Source organism: Schistocerca piceifrons, chromosome 1 (genome assembly GCF_021461385.2).
Source record: "Schistocerca piceifrons isolate TAMUIC-IGC-003096 chromosome 1, iqSchPice1.1, whole genome shotgun sequence".
Taxonomy (NCBI): Eukaryota; Metazoa; Arthropoda; class Insecta; order Orthoptera; family Acrididae; genus Schistocerca; species Schistocerca piceifrons.
The window spans coordinates 121,570,570-121,591,597 of record NC_060138.1 but is presented as its reverse complement, the minus strand read 5'-3'; the positions used below and the strand labels follow the sequence as shown (position 1 = coordinate 121,591,597).

Here is a 21,028-nt window from a genome sequence, read left to right as displayed (position 1 = left end):
GTTGTGTTTGTTAATTTCTGTCAGCACCTCTTTATCCAAATTTTGTTTGACATGTTCTGCAATTTTTGACAAAATTTGCTTATTATTGTAGCCAGTCTGTGATGTCTATGAATGATGCACACAAATACTTTTGAATCTCTACTTGTAGGGGAGAGGGGGTAAAGGTAATTTGTATAATAAGATATACAATACTATAGTGTGGTACACAATAAATACTGAATCCACTAAATAAAATATGTACACATCTATAATCTATTTCTGTGATTTACAACAGATCATATATACACTATATAATTATTCTCCCATCATATACTTTGCTAGTTAGTTGGTAATAAACACAACTTTAATTTGCATTCTTTTTTGTGAACAGGCAGCATTATGAGAGTAGTAAACTTTCAGTAAATGGACTGTGGACATATATTTGTAAAATGTACATCACATTTCAATAAAACAGGCATTCCAGCCTCTATGTGTAGTTTTTAACTACATGTACTAATTTGAACCAAGCTTAAGAAAACCAATGTCATTGCAGGTCATTTTTGCTTTGTAACATTGATTGTTACAGAAGCTCTATAATAATTAAAATATTATTATTTGTTAAAATTTTGTTTTATTTAAAATTATATAACCTATTCATATATGCTATGTCATCAAAATCAACAAATGAAATTAAATACAAACATTCTTGAAACTTTTTCTCTCAAAAAATTCCATAGGCTGGTCTTGTTTGGTTCATTTATTTCAGCACAACTTTAAAGATTATGGAAATAAATCATACAGAAACAGGATACCAGGCATTACAGCAATGTTGAAGGGATGTGCATGTGATAATCCCCACATTACTGACTGTTCTTACCTCATTCGTTTTTTGAACAAGTACAATTTAAGATGTATTACAGTTGATTATTTTCCACAGTTGTTTCTTCTTTCACTTCTACACAGTTTTCAAGATGACGTGTCAGAGAATCCTCTGAAGAAAATGACTGATGGCAATGGGGACAACGATGACTGGATGTGTGTGAAAACCTGTGTAATGCCAATGACCTCTTACGTTCATATCCTTCACCACACTGGTCACAAAAGTACAATTTGCCTCGTTCTGGAGTCTGAAGTAGTTCTACAGAAGACTCCACTGGAGACGTAGCCACAGGAACACTGCTCTGTTTAGGCAATGAATGGTGTACTTTTTTATGTTCTTCTTGGAAGTGTTTTGAGGAAAACTTACAGTCACATATGTCACACACAAACTGATCAGCAGAAGTGATTATTAGATTCTTTTCCAAATGAGGTACTTTAACTTTCATAATACCATCTTCTTTAACAGTTTTGGTCAATTCAACACCGTGTACATCAGCCACTACAGAACTTGTATCAATAGAGCCAACTGAACTACTTCCAAGCTTATCTGCATTGCTTGCATCTGTAACAAACAGGAAATTAAAAATATTAAACAACAGAATTCTTCTAGGGGCAGTAGTACCAAATTTTATTTAATAAATATTTGTTTAAATATACTTGAGTTTTAATACTGAAAATTCGGGGCTCATTAGTAAGTTATATAGTGCATTCCCATTCCAATGAACTTGCTGTCTGCTTTGTAATGACGTTTATTATATCAACTAAGTGGCATTAAAAATGGTTTTAAAATAAATGGTATTTTTACTCTCATTTTAAAATCCGGTAAAGTACTTTGAACATAAATGCAAAAAGGAGATTATGTGGAAAACAAGAGCACCTAAATCTACATCAATACTCTGCAAACCTCTGTTAAATGCACGGCACAGGGTACTTATCATGTACCACATGCTAGGGCTTCTTCCCATTCTATTCACATATGGAGCAGAAGAAGAATGGGTTCTTCAATGCCTCCGTGCTCACTGTGATCTTGTCCTCTACAGGAGCAAGCTGTAGGGGATTGTAGTAAATTCCTAGATTCCCTTCTTACTACTGCTTCTTGAAACTTCCTAATTCTTTAGTCTACAGTTTTCAGTATTTCTGTAACACTCTCTCATACTTCAAACACACGTATGACCATTCATGCTGCTCTTATTTATATACATTCGACATTGACTGTTAGCCCTATTTGCTGTGAATCTGTCAGGATTCATTAACATTCTAGGAGGAGCCATGAGTGTCTTGTAAGCAGCCCATTTGCTTAAGTTCCACACAACCAATCAATATTCTAGGATGCGTCACAAAAGTGTTTTGTAATCAATTTTCTTTGTAAACTGACTGCATTTTTTCAGCATCCTGCTCATGAACTCAAGTCTGCCATCTACTTTATCTGGGTTTGAGGTTATATCATTATGCCAATTCATATCCCTACAAATTGTTACAATCCAAGCATTTGTGAGAGTTGACTACTCTAATTGTGATTCACTGATATTGTAGTCCTAGGATACCATTTCTCTCTGTTTTACAAAGTGCACAAGTTTTACATTGCTGTGCATTTCAATCATGTTATCAACCTTTGCAACACTTTCAATTTTATCACGATCCATCTGCATAATAGCGAACTTTTTTCATACACTATTTCATTGCAGATAACTGCATCATCTGCAAAAACTCTTAGGTTACGATTCATATTGTTTGCAGGTCACTAATACAAAAAATGAATAGCAATGATCCCAATATATCTCCTTGGGGTGTGTTCATGCAAGAGGAAATGAAATGATGGATGATCTCCAGCACAAAATGACTGCTAAAGATCTGCAATGTTGAAATCAACAATCAGGTTGATACCAAAATAATTAAGACTTGAGAGAAATGAAGTCAATGGTGTGTAGGTGTGTGGTTAGAGCATCCCAAATTACAATTCTTGACATTCACTGACGCCACAAGATTTAAAAAAATATGAGAACAATACTGCTTGAAATGAATAAATTGAAGAAAATCTGTGTGCAGTGCTACATTAAATTTTCAGAAGTTGAGTGAACACAATTAAAATGTACAATTTTTAGTCAACAAGCTAAGAGGTGGTACTGACAGTCTTTAACAATCAGAAGCTCAGCTATGACCTTATTTATTTAGCATCTGACATAACCTTTAAATTCATCATGTTTAGTAATGAAATTGCACCCCTCATACACTTTTCATAGAATAATGTGTTTTGTCCACTCTACAGAACAGGATGAATTGCTGTGAATTATTATAGTTTCATACTGAATTAAGAGCGTCAAATTATCCAAATGAAGTGGCCTTTCACAAAAACAGCTGAACGTTTATACACAAGATTACTGAGAGTACAAAACATGCATTTCTGGGTCAAAATTACAAGGTGTACAACTTTGCTTCTGCCATTTGCCGATAGGTGGCGACAACGGTAAGTAGTGATCAAAAGAAATAGATCACAGATGTCAGGCAGTTAGCTTGGACCTTGGTCAACATAACCTCATTCAAACATTAGTCGATTTGTGTCTGCATCATAAGGTTGTTCTTGATTGAAAATGTCAGTTTACAAGAATAATTCTCATAATTTGCGGGAGGTGTTACTGTTTTGTTTCAATAGGAAGAAAACAGCAGTTGAGTCTCATTGAATGCTCTCAAGCACATATGGTAAGGACACAATTTGTGAATGAACGTGTCACGAGTGGTTTCAACTCTTCAAGAATGGTGATTTTAGTGTCATAGACCGGCATAGTGGTGGAAGAGAGAAAGCTTTCAAAGATGCAGAACTGGAGACATTGCTGAGTGAAGACTCGCGCCAATCTCGAGAAGAATTGGCATGATTAGTGGGAGTGACACACAAGCCATTTCAAAACTTCTCAAGGCTGTGGGCATGATTTAGAAAGAAGGAAGTTGGGTCCCGGGTCCAAGATCATGCTCTGTATTTGGTGGGACCAGCTCGGCGTCGTGTACTACGAGGTGTTAAAACGAAGTGAAACAATCACAGGCGCTCGTTATCGAACACAATTAATGCATTTGAGCAGAGCATTAAAAGACAAATGGCCACAATACAGCGAGAGGCACGATAAAGCGATTTTGCAGCATGTCAGCGCTCGACCCCACATTGCAAAAGAGGTCAAAACATACTTGGAAATGTTAAAATGGTAAGTCCTGCCCCACCTGCCGTATTCTCCAGACATTGCTCCCTCTATCACCTGTTTAGATCAATGGCCTGGCTGACCAACACTCCTGATCTCATGAAGAAGTCACAAATTGTATCCACTCATGGATCACGTCAAAAGATGATCAATTTTTTCGACACGGGATTCGTACACTGCCCGAAAGATGGGAGAAAGTAGTGGCCAGTGATGGAAAATACTTTGAATGATACATGTGTAACCAATTTGTTTCATTAAAGCCTCAAATGTAGGGGGGGGGGGGGGGGGGGACGGCAGATGCAAAGTTGTACACCTTGTAATAATTCCAGTATTTTACATATTACACTGGAGAAGGATTGCAGTACAATTCCATGCTTTTAGCTTAGAAAAATTTTTATTTTGTAACTAGGTTTGCTGCTGCTACTTCTTCTTCTTCTTTTCAAGGAATTTTATCCCATACGACACATTCTGATTCCAATAATTCCCACTTCTTTCTATGCCTTCTAATGATCCTTCAACTCACTAGCTTGCGGTCATGAGCAATTTCCATCAGTGTGCTTCTTTTCATTGTATTTATACACTTCTTTCACATTTTATTCTGTCACTGAAACTAGATCCACGTTTCACTTCCATACGAAGTTACTGGCAGAGATATTATTTTACAAAAATTAAGTTGAGTTAATATCATGTTTTCTCTTTCAAATTCCATTTAATTATTCTGTGTATACCATGATATCAGTTTCCTTTTATCTGTCTACTACAGCTATAGTTAAAGCTATTAGCTACAGTGAAATAACATGAAAACTGTGAGAACATACAGAGCTATTCAGAACCCAAATGAAATTTTCATTGTGCTGCAGACTGTGTGCTGACAAACAACTGAGGTCACAACCTTAGAACACTAATAAGAAAAAGAAGTTAAAGACTACATGTTAAGCCCAACTGATGGAAGGAAAGAGAACTAATAACAAGGACGTCATCTTGGAGAAAGGTCCACAAAGTATGCCGTAAAGACAGCAAAGGTCTCGACCCAAAGATTAAACATCTTCCGCCATACTGAACGATGGATGAAAAGTAGAACGTGGTTGACAGCCCTCACGTCATTCACTAAAATGGTCGATAACACAGATGGCAAACATACACTGGAACATAAGTGGTTAAAGAAAGGGCATTCGGTCAGGAAATGTAGAACAGTCAAAGGCTGATGACAATGAGTACCAAGTGGTGAGGGATCACCACTTAACAAATGGCAATGGCTAAAAAGACAATGTTCAATACACAACCTAGCTAACATTATCTAGTGGTGAGAGGGCTGAGAGGTGGTCAGTCATGCGGCTGATAGAGGTTTAATTCCCCACGGCTTGTTCCCATGAAGAAAAGACCAGTGGTGACGGCAAAGTGATACCATCTCCCTACAAATAGCAACATAGAGAGCATCCAAAGGGATGGAAGAGCTAATAGGCCAAGGTAGGAGGCCTTCTCAGCAGAATCGTTTCCCATCATACTGAGGTGACCAGGAATCACAAGAACATCACAGTGGCTCTCTCAACGGAGAGCTAGTGGAAGCTTTCTTGGAGCCGTAGCACTAAATGATAGACTGTGTACAGCCACAGTGGGGCACAGAGAATCAGAGCATATGACTCAATTAAACAGCCTGTGTCGCCAGATGTACTGGGCAGCCTGATAAGAGGGAGAAGAGCTCTACTATAAAAATTGAACAGTGTTCTGGAAGCAGATACCGAATGTGTTATGTGCCAATGGCGAAGCTACACCCGACACCATGGTCAGTCTTAGTGCCATCAGCACACAAGAAGGTGTTATTGCTAGGTTGTGTGCAAAGGTCGAGAAACTTACAGCAATAGACCAAATCCAGAGTAGAGTCCCTGTGAAACAAATGATGTCGAAGATGAACACTGGCTGCCGTATGAAGCCAAGATGGTGAAGGGTTCACACCAATCTGGAACATGGCAGGTAGCATGAAGTTAAGCTGCCGAAAGCAAACACTGGGAGGGTGCGTCCCATACTGGCGGCCAAGGGAGTCACCGAAACAGAGGGCACAGGATGGGTGGCCGGGCATGGCAGACAAACGGCACGTGTATCCACCACGCCAGTATGACAGTGGTAGTTCAGCATCTTCTGCATAGAGACTCTCAACCGAGCTAGTGTAAAATGTACCTGTGGCCAAATGTATTCCACAATAGTGGATTGTGTTAAAACGGCATACAATGGACGAATATGCAGATGAATAAACAAAAAACCTTTAGTCTTTTTTGATTGGACAAAGGATTGGCACAAATGGAAGAGGGTGGTTCGATATGCTCCCCAGGAAGGTCCACGTAGGACACTGAGGGACTGGGAACAACATGCGCCCATGTAAGACAGGGAAGGACCACGAAAGATTCCTGTCAAGCAAAAGCCCAAGGAATTTCTGTGAACGGAAAGCACAGGCCCAAGATGTAAAGATGGTGGAAAAAACCCATTGTGCCACCAGAAATGCATACATACGGTTTAATCAATGAAAAAGTGAATGCCATTGTAAAGATGAGCGAAACACTGTTGAAGATGCCCCGCAAGGAGACAAATCTGTGAAGAACTTTAATAGATCACAAAGCTGTCGCCAAAAACAGAGCTGGAAACACCTGGTGGGAGACAGGCCATAATAGGATTAATGGCTGTACCAAAGAGGACGATGCTCCGGACATTCTCCTGGATGCAGGTGTCCGACAAGACAGAACCCACATGTACCTTGAAAACTTGGTCTTTTAAAAATCCCTGTTGAAAACTGGGAAGGTGCCCTTGGAAGCCCAGCATGTGTAGAGAATGGAAGGTACCAGTCCTCCAGCAGGTATTGTAGGCTTTCTCCAAATTAAAAAACACAGCCAGTGTCTGGTATTTCCAAGACTGTGAGACTCAAGCCACCATACCAGCCAGCCATTAATCATATGTTCCATCACCTTGTGAACACTGCTGATGCGATAGTATGTAGGAAGGAGAAAGTGATTGCCTGCAAGATAGAGATGCTGCACCATCTGAATGTTAACAATGTCCCATCCTGATCCTGGGGTGGAAGATCGGGATGAAGAGAAAGCAAGGTCTGGCTCCCTCATAGTAAAGGCTAGGGGTATCACCCAAGCCTCCTCCAGTTATTTCCGAGGCAGGAAGGCAGGGTGATAGTAGGTGGAGCTCAAAATTTCTGCAAAACAGTGGCCTAAGGTGCTGGAGATAGCAACATGGTCCACAATGACACCATCTGCTATGGTCAGGGTGAAAACTGGGGAATGGACCTTCATCCCAGAGAGCACACGGAGGTTGCCCCACAAGATGGACAAGGGAGTGAAACTGTTACAAGAAATAGTAAGTGAAGTCCAACTACCTTTTTTTGTTATCCCGAAGACTGCGATGACACTGCACATGCAACTGTTTATAATGAATACGGTACACCATCGTAGGATGATGATAAAATATGGAGAGCATGTCACAGCACACGAATCGCGTTGCAGCACACCTCAGTTCACCAGGGGACTTGAAAACAGTGTGGAAAAAATGAAGTGTGGAACATTCTCTGGCAGTAAGGATAACATTCGTAAGGTACTCTACCTGATCAAAACTGGGGAAATGTTGTTCATCTAAAGTCGTCAGGGAAGAGCAAGGCTCCCTATCAGGCTGAGACAGCTGGCAATTCAGTTTAGATGTAGGTGGGGTAGGAGTCAGCAAATGGATAGCCCACAGAAAATAGTCACTCTGGTATGTGTCAAAGAAAATGGACCACTTGAGATGATGAGCAAGATGAGCAGTGCAGAATGAGAAGTTCAAATGGGACTAGGTGTAGGTTGAGTCTGAAAGGAATTTGAGAGGTCAAAGCAGTTACAATTTTGTTTGTTCAAGCCAGAAAATAATAGGATGCTGCAATTCCAAGAGCAGCCATAATTCCTCCTTTCTGGACCTTATGCCATGAACATTATGTTGGAAAAGAATCACAATACAGAATAGGGAGGTGGGAACAAATGAAGGGCAGTCACATCAGTGGATGCTGAGTGTCAGCTTTGAAAGACAATATTTACAGAGGTGTTGGCATACTCCCTGGATCAGCCTGCAGATCCGAGGGTGGAAGAATGGCAGGCAGTTCACACCAGTGAAACGGAATTCTTTCGGATGAGGGTATCACATGGCAAAACCGTTGAAGATGATCTCTGAGACAGAGAAGGAGAAGACCATTTGCCTTTATTTGGTTTCTTAGAGGCTTTACGACTGGCAGACGAAAACTCAGACAGCTGTTACTGGAGGGACATAAAAAGTCTTCGTGGGCGTATTCCTTTTATTCTTTCCGGCCTGCTGGTTGTGTAGCAGGTGATTTCGCCACTGAGGCGAAGATTTGGTGCCTTGTTGCACAGCTGTAGGAGAAGGACAGGAAGCTGTTACCATGATACTGGGTGATTTTACAACTGCAATGCTGAACTGGAACTCACAAGTCTGAGTAGCCATGTTCTTCGTGGAGAGAGAGGAGTAGCAAGAACGGTACTGTGGCTGCTGGATGGTAACATGCACGGCTTTTGATACGCCAAAAACTTGCAAGCAACGAGGTAAGATACTTTTTCCATCATCCAGATCTCCTGGACAGCCTGCTCATCTAGATACATGGTACATTCATGGGAAGAGGCGGCATTGTCACCATCGCAATTCATTCAGCGGGGAGAAGGGGGTGGGCAATCATCCTCATGAGCATCCTTACCACAATTCAATTGACACATATGACCGTGTTTTGACAGGGCATGTGAGTGTGGTTGCTACGTTGACACAGGTAGCAATGCACCGGGTTTGGAATGTACCATCGGACCGTGATGATTTCATAGACTGCCTTGATCTTCTATGAAAGCACTACTCGATCAAACATGAGAAAGAGAGTTTTCATTACCCGATGGACCGCAGTGATGCCCTGATCAGAGAAGTAAGTTTGGATTTCTCCTTTGGTCAGACCATCAAGCAGATGGGTGTAAATAACACCATGCAAAGATTTCAGTATTCGACAGGCCTCAAAACGAACAGGATAGTTGTGGAGGAGTGAAGCAGAAAGCAGTTGTTGGGCTTGAAAATCACAGCTTATATCCAGAAGTGAAGTCCCATTACGTAAGTGAGAGCATGTTTTCATAAGGCCTGCAACTGCATCAACACCTTTCTGAATAATAAACGAATTAACTGTCACAAAGGACTGACTGCCTTTGGTACATGATACCATGAGGAATCCACGTGCAGCTGGGAAAGTCTTTGAATCTTTAGTTTCATTCCATTTACATTTAGTAGATATAGAGTGCGATGGTGACTGGTTCACTGCGAAAAAATTCCTATGATTGCCATCATCTCCTATGGTGCGCCCCTTTAGAGGGGGGGCTCACCCTCCTTAGGTGACTGTTCATGCCCCAGGCTGCACCTCCCGAACTCCTGACAGAGGGACCAATTGGCAGTTGGGAAGGTGACAGCTCAAGCAATCGCCTCTCCCTGGGTCTGGCCTGTACCAGGGGGTACATGCAAACCCTAACTGTCGACCCGTGGCTGGGAATTATGTGTTACCCAATCACCTCTTATGCATCAAATGTGTGGGCTAGCCTTCAGGAAACCACAAGAAGGAAGAAGAAACAAAGAAAAAGAACAAATGCCGAAGCAGAGATGGAGGATGAAGGAAGAAAGAGAAACATATGAGGGACTGTTCTGATGCTGGCTATCAAAACTGCAACAATCATTCCTGAGAATATCCCAAGCATGTTCCCCACAGGAGGGGAAAAAGAATAACAGGAGGATAGACATGCAGCACAGACAAGGAAGCAGTACTGCAAAGGCTGGGGCCTTGTGGTACCCAAGCATGAACCCACCAAAGAGTGGTGAGCACCCTGGTAGGAACACCAGCAGGGGTAGGCACGTTAGAATGGGGCATATAAAGAAGCGATGCATGTTACGTGTCCTTGAATTTGTTAAATGTGAGTCAATTGTGATGGGTCAGTGGTGATTTCATACCAAATACCACGTAAAAGATACAACAGACAGAACAATCCATGTGTGGCACAACATGATATGTGACACCAGCTGCTTTTGTGGTGTGTAGAAAAGCTGCTGGTGGGGGCAATCAGCATAGCAGGTGGTGCCTGTGTGGAGGTCATTTGTCAGGAGTCCAAAGAAATCAATGAGTCTTGCAAGGAAAGAACAACAGACAGCACAGACAACTGCCTGGAGCATTTTACACAAATGTCTAAGTGTCAAACCATACCAGTTGCAATTTACATGCTCTGACTACTTGGGACAATAAGCTCTGTTCTGACTTTTGCAATGACTCGCAGTGGCTACTGCGGGAAGATTGTTTTTTGCAAAAGTTGGTTTTCAGTGACAAACCCATGTTTCACTTGTATGGAATGGTGAAGCATCGTAATGGGTGGGTGGGTGCATGCACATATGTGTGTGTGTGTGTGTGTGTGTGTGTGTGTGTGTGTGTAGTGTGGCTCACATTCATGATTCACCTGAATGTTAATGGTTTTTTTTTCTTTTTTTTCCCCTGCCCTGTCCTGTTCAAAAGTTTATTGTTCACTTTTCTTTGAGGAGACAACTGAGTTATCATCTCATGGACATGCTGCAGCAATGGCTTATGCTGCAATTACAGCAAGGCAACGGAGACTTTATTGTGCAACAAGATGATACTCCACCACATTTTGTTTACAACATTAGTGAACTGCCTTACAGTTGGATTGGATGTGCTTCCCTTTATGACTCTCCTCATCTTCAGGGACCCCATTGTCACCTGACTTAAATCCATGATGGTGTTATGTCATTGATTGTGTGATACTGCTTCCAATGTCACTTAATTGGGAAGAATTGCATGGAAGGAGAATTAATGTGGTCACCAATAATGACCATGACGTGTTGGAACATGTACTGGTTATCATATTGATATTTGCCATGTCACAACAGGTGGCCTGTAACTTGAGTTACAAAATTGGGGAAATGTTTTCTTTACTGATATGTGTGTATATTCAGTACATCTTTCAGTTTTTGCACAGTTGTCTTCTGAAGCCCCAGAGGTAATTACACATAAACCTGTGTAAGTAAAATTAGAAAGAATTATTCAAAGAAAATATTTCAAAGAAATTAGGAACACAAGAGTCTGTATCAAAGAAAAGGAATAATCCTACTGTGGGAAGAGACTTGACATGTGTAATACCTGTACTCTGTACACAAAATGACAAGCTATAGAGTTCCTGTTAGAACAAAGAATGGTGCTATAGCAAAATCCAGGTCTCTTGCAATTTTTGAGCGTAAGTATATAATACAGGAAACAACAGGAATGACTAGATGATTTCTTACTACCGATTCATGAGGAAACATAGCTAAACTAGTGAAAGAAACTGTTCTTCTAGATGCTCCTGATGGTTGCAACATCTCATTTTCTTCAGTATCCAGCTACTACTAGCCATGCCATAACGATTGACCACTGACTTTGAGCTCATATTCTGGTCATATTGCATTACAACCATCGATATGTTATACCTTACCGAAATTGTGGAAATGTCTACTTTTATTTTTTTGTATGAATATTACATCTTTGTTGAAATGGGGGCAACATTCGCAGCAATATTTAAGAGAAACATAATTAGGAGAAAAATTTCCTTTGCTTAGTTTAAAGATGCAACCATACTCAATTTCCAATCAAATCATCGTTGCTTTCCAATTAGTCATTTTTTCCTAATAATGGTGAGTGTAGATTGTTGCAATACAACTAATGGTGATACATATTAACAAGACAAAAAGAGTAAATGCAAGCTATGTTGTTGCTTTTCAGAGCTGTTATGTTTTTACGCATGTAAATCTACATAAAGCACTAATATAACATCTTTAATGTATTTGCTTTTGCATTTCTATGGGCTGCGTGCTCACGTTTGCTGTGTTGCCGGACCTCAGAACAGTATTTCCAGTTCACTGTTCACTGTTGCAATGTTTACATTGTGCTTCCCGTCAGATAGGAAACAATTGTGCTCTCATTCTTTGTTGTGTATATGTGTGAGACATTGCTCATAACATAATCAGTTGCCTTGCACTTGTGTGAAACTACGCATCATTTACACAATTGTGAGAAGTCTATGGTAATTGTGCTTGTGCTTAATTTGAGGCTGAAAAAGAATAGGGCATGAGCAGTTACGTGTCACAGCCAGTAAAGAGAACTTCTGAATGTCTCAGTGTTAGTGAAAGTACAGTCAAGTTAATTTTGATAGAATATAGAGGAACTTCACATCCTGTATCACCAAATGAGAGTTCTGTAACAATATTATGAGAAGGAAAGTTGCTACTCACTATATAGCGGAGATGCTGAGTCGCAGATAGCCCCAATAAAAAGATTGTTACAAATAAAGCTTTTGGCCCATAAGGCCTTCATCAAAAATAAAACACACACACACACACACACACACACACACACGACTGCAGTCTAAGGCAACTGCAGTTCTGGCAGACGACACAAGTTTGTACTGGATGAATTTACAGGGGAGTCATAAGAAGAAAAGTCCACGACTTCTGCGTGGAAAAGTAGTTTCCAACAGTGGCAGCCATTCTGGAGAAGTTGAAGACTTAAGTTGAAGTTTCCTGATGAGTGAAACAACCATTTGGCATACCATTTGAAAATCAAGCTTCAGATAAAATACGTTCAAAACAAAAAACATGTGCTATGGAAAATAACTAAGTAGCAGGAAAAAGAGATCAGTTCCAGTGGGAAACAAGACACTTACAGAACACTGATGAGAGTTGATGTGGTGCAAGTCTTTCCAGAAAGTTTGGTTGGCAGGAGTAAAAGATGCCTTATGCATCAGAAAATGTATATGATTATCGCAGAGGAAGTGTTAAAGTGTGGAAAGGCTGAAAAGAAGGAATTCAAACAACGTCCGGTTCTGGAGAAAGGATTATAATGTGATATGTAGGGAACAAAGATGGTTTCATGCAAAATGCTGGCTTACATTTTATTGGGCAGAAAGGAGGAGCAGATTATCATTCTGAAATGAATGCCAGACACTATGAAGAGTGGTTGACGAGCGTTCTTGAAAATTACCACACAGAACTGCGATTGTTTTAGATCAGACTCCATATCGCACAATGATGAATCCAGTATCACAAAATATATCTACAAAATGGAGAAAGGATTCTATTACTGAATGGATGGAAAGCAATAATGTAGAGCTTCCATCTAATGCCACATCATATGAGGAATTTACCAAAGCTGGCCTACTGGAACACCCACGACCGCACTTCAGGACACAGGAGCCCCTTGGAAAAAAAATTGTGACCAATGGACAAGGAAATTTAACTTCTGTGGTTGCCTGTAGTGTACTGCGAACTGAACACCACTGAGGTTATTTAGGCATTTGTGAAGAACAAAGTAGCAAAGAAGAACAAGAATTTGAAAGTAAATGATACTTTACAGCTGTGTCCCCAAAGTGTCTGGAGGAATTCAGTGAGTCACATACACAAACAGTTATGCACAAAGAGCCCACTGTCTTGACACAGCAACAGAACCATTGCTGATCCAAGTAGATGACTGCAATGGCAGCAGCGAGACCTCAGCCAGAAGCAAAAGCGATTAAGGTATGTTTAATTTCAGTCATCATTCTTTTCTGCAAAATTTATTTGAGCTAATCAATTTTTCCATTTACTGTTGAAACGTACTGTACAAATGCTCATTTATTGTCAGCCGCTTGCATATCGAGCATTTATTTGCAATTTCCCACATTATTTCCTTCTACTCGCAACAAAAACTGAACTTGGCTATGTTTTACTAGAATGTGACCATGAAATTACCATTCTTTGCTGACGAACAGGTGCTTATGGTGCATTCCAACAGCGGCGGTGAACTGGTGTGACAACTATGCTGTACTATAGCCTCATATATATTGCAGCCACTAACACAATTGGTTTACAAACTCTTAACTATACACATAAGGAGTATTCATTAGTAAAGACATATGATGTAACCAATAGAATTTCAAGCCTAACAGAGGCTTTTCCATGACAATAGCTACAATGGTAAGCTGAAGTGTAGCACCCTGCATTTGACATTATAGCGATCAGAAAATAATGAAATCCGTATGTAAATAAAACAGACTGATCTTTAAACTGTGGTAAGGAAATTTTTCTCCTACATTACAGTCTGATTTTTATGCATCCTTGAAGTTGACACTATCTGAAAAAAGCTAGAAAAAGCATGGTTTCTCTTAAATATTACCATGTATGTTGCCCCCATTTCAACCAAAATGTAATATTTGTACACTAAACAAAATAGACGTTTTTCATAATTCTGAAAATGTATAACACATCGATGTTCTTAATGCAGTGTGACCAGAATATGAGCTCCAAGTCACGGGTCAGTCATTATGAAATGGATAATAGGAGTTCAAATAAAAGGAGCAAATGCCACTTTACCAACAACAATACCCCAACAATGCACCCCTACAGAAAATAACAGCAACTAATTCATATGATAACATTTTATGTGAACAATTCCAAAAAGCGATATAAAACAACTGTAAACTAGTAACAAAACAGGTAGTAAAGAAATAAGCAGATGGTGTCTGCTGACAATACTGCTGTACTATTTTTCTAAAAACTCTTGTTTGTCCTTTACATTAATACAGAACATTATCACTGAAATTTCAACACTACTATTCATGTTTATTGACTGTTGTGTTTTTTTAAGCCTTTACGTTTATCCTTATACTAAAAGTGGAACTGGACAGTGCAGAGTCAATAAACTTACTTACTTTTAAACCCGTCTCGTCTTCTAATACACAACTAGTAATTACTAGGGAAAAGATGCATAAGAATACATAAGAAATAAAAAATACAATTTACCTGAAGTTATTGCAGCTTTTGATGTACTGTTCATATGAATGGTCGAACTACTGGAAGCATGCTCTTCTCTATGTTTCTCATATTCTTTCACACTGGTGAAAAACGTACTACATATCTCACACTTTAGAGTTAGAGCACTTTCAGTATGTTGAACGCGCTGTTTAAATAAAGCTTTATTATTTTTAGACTTTTCTGGTTTATGAATCTTGAGATGTTGTTTCAGTCGAATTCTTGTTGGGAATGCTTTTGGGCAGACCTTGCATGTATAAGGTATGGATGTTGAATGTGTTATGATTGTTGAATGTGTTTTTGAATGAAGCAATAAACGCTGGCGAGTCTTAAATGTGCGTCTGCAAATTTCACATTCATGACCTGTGGCTGCCGCATCCGTGACAGCCTTCAACTTTGAAAGACAATTCTCTCTACTGTGATTTGACAATTCTTCACCAGTGTTAAATATGGTGCTGCACACAGCACACTCATATTTACTATGCATAAGTATGTGGCGCTCTAGCTTTAGTTTAGATGAGAAGCTTTTATTACATTCTGAACATGAATTTTTTGCAGGTAACACTTTCTTTTTGCTACCTTGTTTTAAGAGTTTATTCTGAGTTTTCATTTTCAGCTTTAACAGCTTTTGTCTCTCTGTCATCAGTCGCACTTTAACACTACCAGATCCAATTTTTTGTCTAACTGAGCCACTGCTAGGAACACTTTCTTTAGAAGAGGAACAGCTGTTTGTTATTGGAACAGTCATACCAGTGTCCACTTTGCTCTTATTTACATTACTCTCATCAACTTTGCTCTCATTCACTTTACTGTCATTTCCTTTACTCTCATTCCCTTTAGTGTCATTCGCTTTAGTGTCACTCATGTGAATATCCTTCACCATGGTATCATCCAATTTACTTTCATTCAACTTTTTGTGGTTTAATGTTGTTATATTATTCTCTTTAATATTTTTCATTTCTTCGTCTGCAACAGGCTCTGTCACCAACTTTGTAGCCTCACATGTAATCTGTTTCTTTGCGTTTTTCACTAACATTTTTTTGTTATTCAGAATACTATCATTAGGGCCCATATCTTCTGAGATACTATCGTCATATGCTTCATCGTACCAATGGATTTCATAGTTGCTATCGTTTTCAAAATCACTCTCTTCAGCTGTGCTCTTCTTTTCGTGAGGACCAATCTTTACTAAATTTGGTATTTCTCCAACTGTAGCCATTATGCCATGAGGATCAGATTGTACTAATTTTGGGATTTCTTCAACTGTGATCGTTCTTTCATGGGGGTCAGTCTTCACCAATTTTGAGATTTCTTCAGCTGTAGCCTTTGTTATATGAGGACCGGTCTCTACTAATTTTGAGATTTCTTCACCTGTGGGCTTTTTCCCACGAGGTCCAGCCTTTAATAATTTAGGGGTTTCTTCAGCTGTGGCTTCTTTTCCATGAGGAGCTGACTTTATTAATTTTGGGCTTTCTTCAACTGCAACTTTTCTTCCATAAGGTGCTGACTTTATTAATTTTGGGCTTTCTTCAACTGCAGCTTTTTTTCCATGAGGAGCTGGCTTTATTAATTTTGGGCTTTCTTCAACTGCAGATTTTTTTGTGTGAGAACCTGACTTACTTGATTTTGGGCTTTCTTGAATTGCAGCTTTTTTCCCATGAGGAGCTGACTTGATTAGCTTTGAACTTTCCTCAACTGTGGCTTTTGTTCCAAGAGGAGCTGGCTTTATTAAATTTGGACTTTCTTCAGCTGCAACTTTTTTTCCATGTACTGACTTTACTAATTTTGATACATCTTCAGCAATGGTCTTTTTTCGCTGAGGGGTTGACTTTATTAATTTTGGTGTATCTTCAGCTGTGGTTTTTTTCCCCTGAGAACGGGATTTTGTTAATTTTGGGATTTTATCATCCTTTTTCCTAGTACTCTTAGTTTTAACTGCAGTCATAACTCTCTTTCTTTTCCTGGGACCCCTTTTCACAGTTTCAGACCTGCAGACAAAGAGGAGTATGAATAAATGATTTATACGGAACTGCTCTGTATGTACCACAACACACAAGTTAAACAACAAAGAGTAGAAATAGCAAGGTTAATAAAGAAAATCGAAAGTTAGTTTGAAAACTAACTTGTCGAAATGCATGAAAATTTCATATAAAGTAAGTCCAGGTATTTATATCATACCTTCAACCTTAAATTAAAGGTACCAAGTACTATGTATTTGTTCAAAGATGAAAATAATAGAATTGGATTACATAATACTGACACTCTGGAACACTTGCAGAGTATTTTCAACAACTACAACTATGGGACACTGTCATTAAGGAGTCTATAGAAATAAAAATGTTACAAAACCTTATAATAAGGGAAAAAGGTTCTATCTTGGATAGGATAAGGCTGTTTCTCAGATTGACATTTTGGGCAAGGGAAAAGAAATGTACATCGACGAATGAAGCTGGTGCCAGGAGCCGACATGTATATAGAAACAGGGCACCATCAATATCTCTGAGAATGAATGGAGGTGAGGCAGCTTGTAGACCACTGATTGGTGCACCTCAAGGATAGGTGTATCTGTTACTGAAATTCTGAACACAAAATTGCCTAGAAACTTTGAAACAAACAGGAAAAACAAAATATCACTGAGAAGACCTAAAAGATGGACTCTTCACTATATTCTATAGTCACGCTAGTCTTGATGTTATAGGTTCATTTACAATTGGAGGGAAAATAGACAGGAGAGGGGGAGGGGGAGGGGGAGGGGGGGAGGAAGGATATGCAGTATTGCTTGGAATGTCGTGATAAGTAACTTCCTGACAAATTAAAACACTTTGCCACATCTGGAATTCAACCCAGCATTGTGTCCTTCGGTGCAGCTAGGTGGCTGAACATCCCAAAACACCTCCAACACTACAGAAGGGTTACAACACAAATTTATTTATTTACAATATATTCGATATAAACCACAAATAACTTTGTTCCCTTGAGTCTCTCTCTCTCTCTCTCTCTCTCTCTCTCTCTCTCTCTCTCTGTTCCATTACCACTGGGCTTACAATACTCACTAGCAGTTGCAGAAGTACTGCTAGGTTCATGAAGTTCGCTTCGTAGTACACTCAGAAGCTCTCACTGCACGGTCGTCTGTATGCTTTGTGTGTTCGGAGAGTGATGATAATCTGAGGTGGAGCTCTGAGTATGGTGACTTCAAGAGACGTGTGGACCAGTAACAACTGCAAGCAGCAAGGTGATGCAAATTCGCTATCATCTGGTGGTGTGTGTAGCGCCACCTGGTGGAATCTGGTTATTCCTCTCTAGCAGCGACAAGTTTAAATTTACTTATTTAGCAAATGGCTTACAGATTTATATTTTACAGTTAAGTTGATGCAAGATAAAATGATACGAATCAGCACAAGCAGATACATCTATATACGCAGTGTGAACATAAACAAAAGTGACAAACTGTGGGGACAGATTTCTGACTGGAACTGGAGGATAAGAGGTCCTACAAACATGTGAAAACGTGAACATGTGTCCGGAAGTGCATCACTGCCACAGTAGATGGCACTTACAGACTACAATTTATCTGACCACTTTCCAAGTGTTAGTTTGTGTTGGAGGCTGTGTGATTGATGCAGCACACTGTAACCAGCAGAATGGTCCAGTATTTATGTCGGGAACAAGTCAAGGTGGCCAAGCAGACAGAAGCGGTCAAGAAACAGCAGAACTGTACCAAAACAAGTACCCCCACAGCTATCAACCACATCACCCACATCACCCAACATTTCAAGCCCTCTTTGGGCATTTGAGTGATCATGCTTCTTTCAGACAGATGAACAAGCGGCGACGCGGCAGACAGTGCGTACACCAAATCTGGAGGAACGGTTTCTGCAGGATACTGAGACAAACCCTAGTACAAGCTCCAGGCAAGTGGCCCGCCAACATAGTGTAAGCCAAAGTACGATTATATGGCCTCGCGGTCTGAGGCAACCTGTCACGGATTGTACGGCCCCTCCGGCCAGAGGTTCGAGTCCTACCTCGGGCATGGGTGTGGTGTGTTGTTTTTAGCATAAGTTAGTATAAGTAGTATGTAAGTCTAGGGACCAATAACCTCAGCAGTTTGGTCCCTTAGGAATTCACACACATTTGAATGATTATGTGTATCCTGCATGACAACTGCTACTATCCCTATCACCTGCAATCCGATGGAGGTCACTTTGAGCATCTGTTGTGATGGGGATGCGATATAGCTCTGAACAGTGTTCTGGAATGATTTTCTGTCATTGCATGGACACCGTCCATTTCCACCCACGTTCATATGACCTTTTTCCCTCCATTTCCAATCGGGAATCCAACCCTGCAATTTGTCGTTTTTATTAATGTTCACCCTGTATATATGCATGTATAGGTAATAATGAAAGCTGGAAATTTGGCACTTGCTAAAGGAAGTTGTGAAATCCGTTTTCCACCATAATTTTGTACACACAGACTCCAGCAAGGTAACTGCTGCAGATGTTACATCTACAATGTCTTTCCAGGTACCTATAAATTTTCTTTTTGGACAGTTGTTCAAAATGTGCTCTAGTGTTTGTTCCAATGTTCTGCAGTTACATTGGTCACTCCCCACTTGTGTAGCAATGCTTTGGTCATGGCAGGGCCAGTTCTGACATGATTGAGGGAGCTCCATATTTTTCTTGGTTGGTTTTTTTCATAGCATTGGATGATCAGATCTATTCTACCTAACTTCTTGTGACCATGGAAGGATGTCCGCTGACTCTCCATTCATCTGTTTAAGACTGTAGCTTTCTGGGGCAAAGTGACCACTGTTTATCAAGATTGGTTCCCTAGATTTTTAAATGGGTGCATGGTAAGTTGTTCAATGTTTCATGAATTGGTAAGTTTCTCAATCTTCTGGATTTCATCCATTCATGTTTTACTGCTTGTTGTCAAGAGATTTGGAGCTGCAATATTGGCAAGTACTGTCAACCATGGTATTGGTGTGGATTTAGGGGTTCCTGTCATGATCCTCTTCACGTCATTCAGATGGGTATCCATTTTGCTGACACGGATACTTCTATTCCAAACAGGAGAACAGCCTTCAGCGACAGGATACACAAGTACTTGTGCTGTAGTTCTTAAGGTATTTGCATTAGAAAACTCAACCAGTATTATTTATAGTGGAGATTTTGCCCGAACTCTAATAAAACATAAGTCCGCTCATTCCACTTAACCAACAGAATGGCAAACAGAGTACTGAATGTAATCTTCCACAACAAGAAATTACCACATACTCGACACCCAAAATATTTGAGTGTGACTCAACAGATTCCTGAAATTTTGAAAACATCTACGACAGGACAGATGCTAAAATCTAGAAATAAAATATTAAGGAATACTCATCAATTTAAATGTTTCTTCTGAGGAAAAGAGATTGGAGCGCGACATGCGTAGCGGGATCAACAGAGAGACCGCCAGCACTGCACTCAAGAGCTTTGCCTTTCAAGGGACATTCTTATATCAAATAGCTTTAAGAATGTGCTTCATGGGGCCTACTCATTGCTTCACTTTAGCAGTAGCTTTATGCTACGATTCTAATAAAGTATACACAATGCCGCTGTAAAAATGTTTACGTTGAAAACTTCATTTGTTGTTAAAATCTCAACACACTGGTGACAAACTTTCTCAAGATCGTACTGAGAATCTGAGCTGAGTAGGGCGATTTCACGTTACTTTCACAGTGAATGATGGAATACTTTTTTATTTCAAGACAAATGGCTCTGCGTATACTTGCTACTAGTTAAAAACCATTACCTGTTCTGTCTTGCTTCTAACAACCACTGAGTTGACATTTTTGTCTGTTTGGTGGAGCAGGATGATAGTTTCGTGTGTGACAAATTTTTTTTCTGGGGGAGGGTGCAGGGGGGGGGGGGGGGGGGGGGGGAGCAGCTGCTCTCTCCTGACCATCATTCATCGTTGGGTACATCCTTCTTTCTCATAATGTATTTTCATTGCCTGCACCATTATTTCTAGCAGGGTATTTGTATCATACACTACATTGTGTCTAGTGTTGGTGACATATTGATATGTGGTGCTGCCGTATTAACACTTGGACATATATG

At 40.0% G+C, this 21,028-nt stretch overlaps 1 protein-coding gene across 1 annotated transcript in view; it reads right to left on the bottom strand.

Moving 5' to 3' along the window:
• Nucleotides 1-250: 250 nt before the first annotated feature.
• The window catches only part of LOC124783711, a 92,991-nt gene continuing 72,213 nt past the window's right edge, over nucleotides 251-21,028 (bottom strand). The window contains exons 4-5 of the mRNA XM_047254042.1: nucleotides 14,916-16,912; nucleotides 251-1,420 (exon numbers count right to left, since the gene is read on the bottom strand). Coding sequence (XP_047109998.1) covers nucleotides 894-1,420; nucleotides 14,916-16,912 — 2,524 coding nt within the window. The 3' untranslated portion in view covers nucleotides 251-893. The remainder of the gene's footprint in view (nucleotides 1,421-14,915; nucleotides 16,913-21,028) is intronic.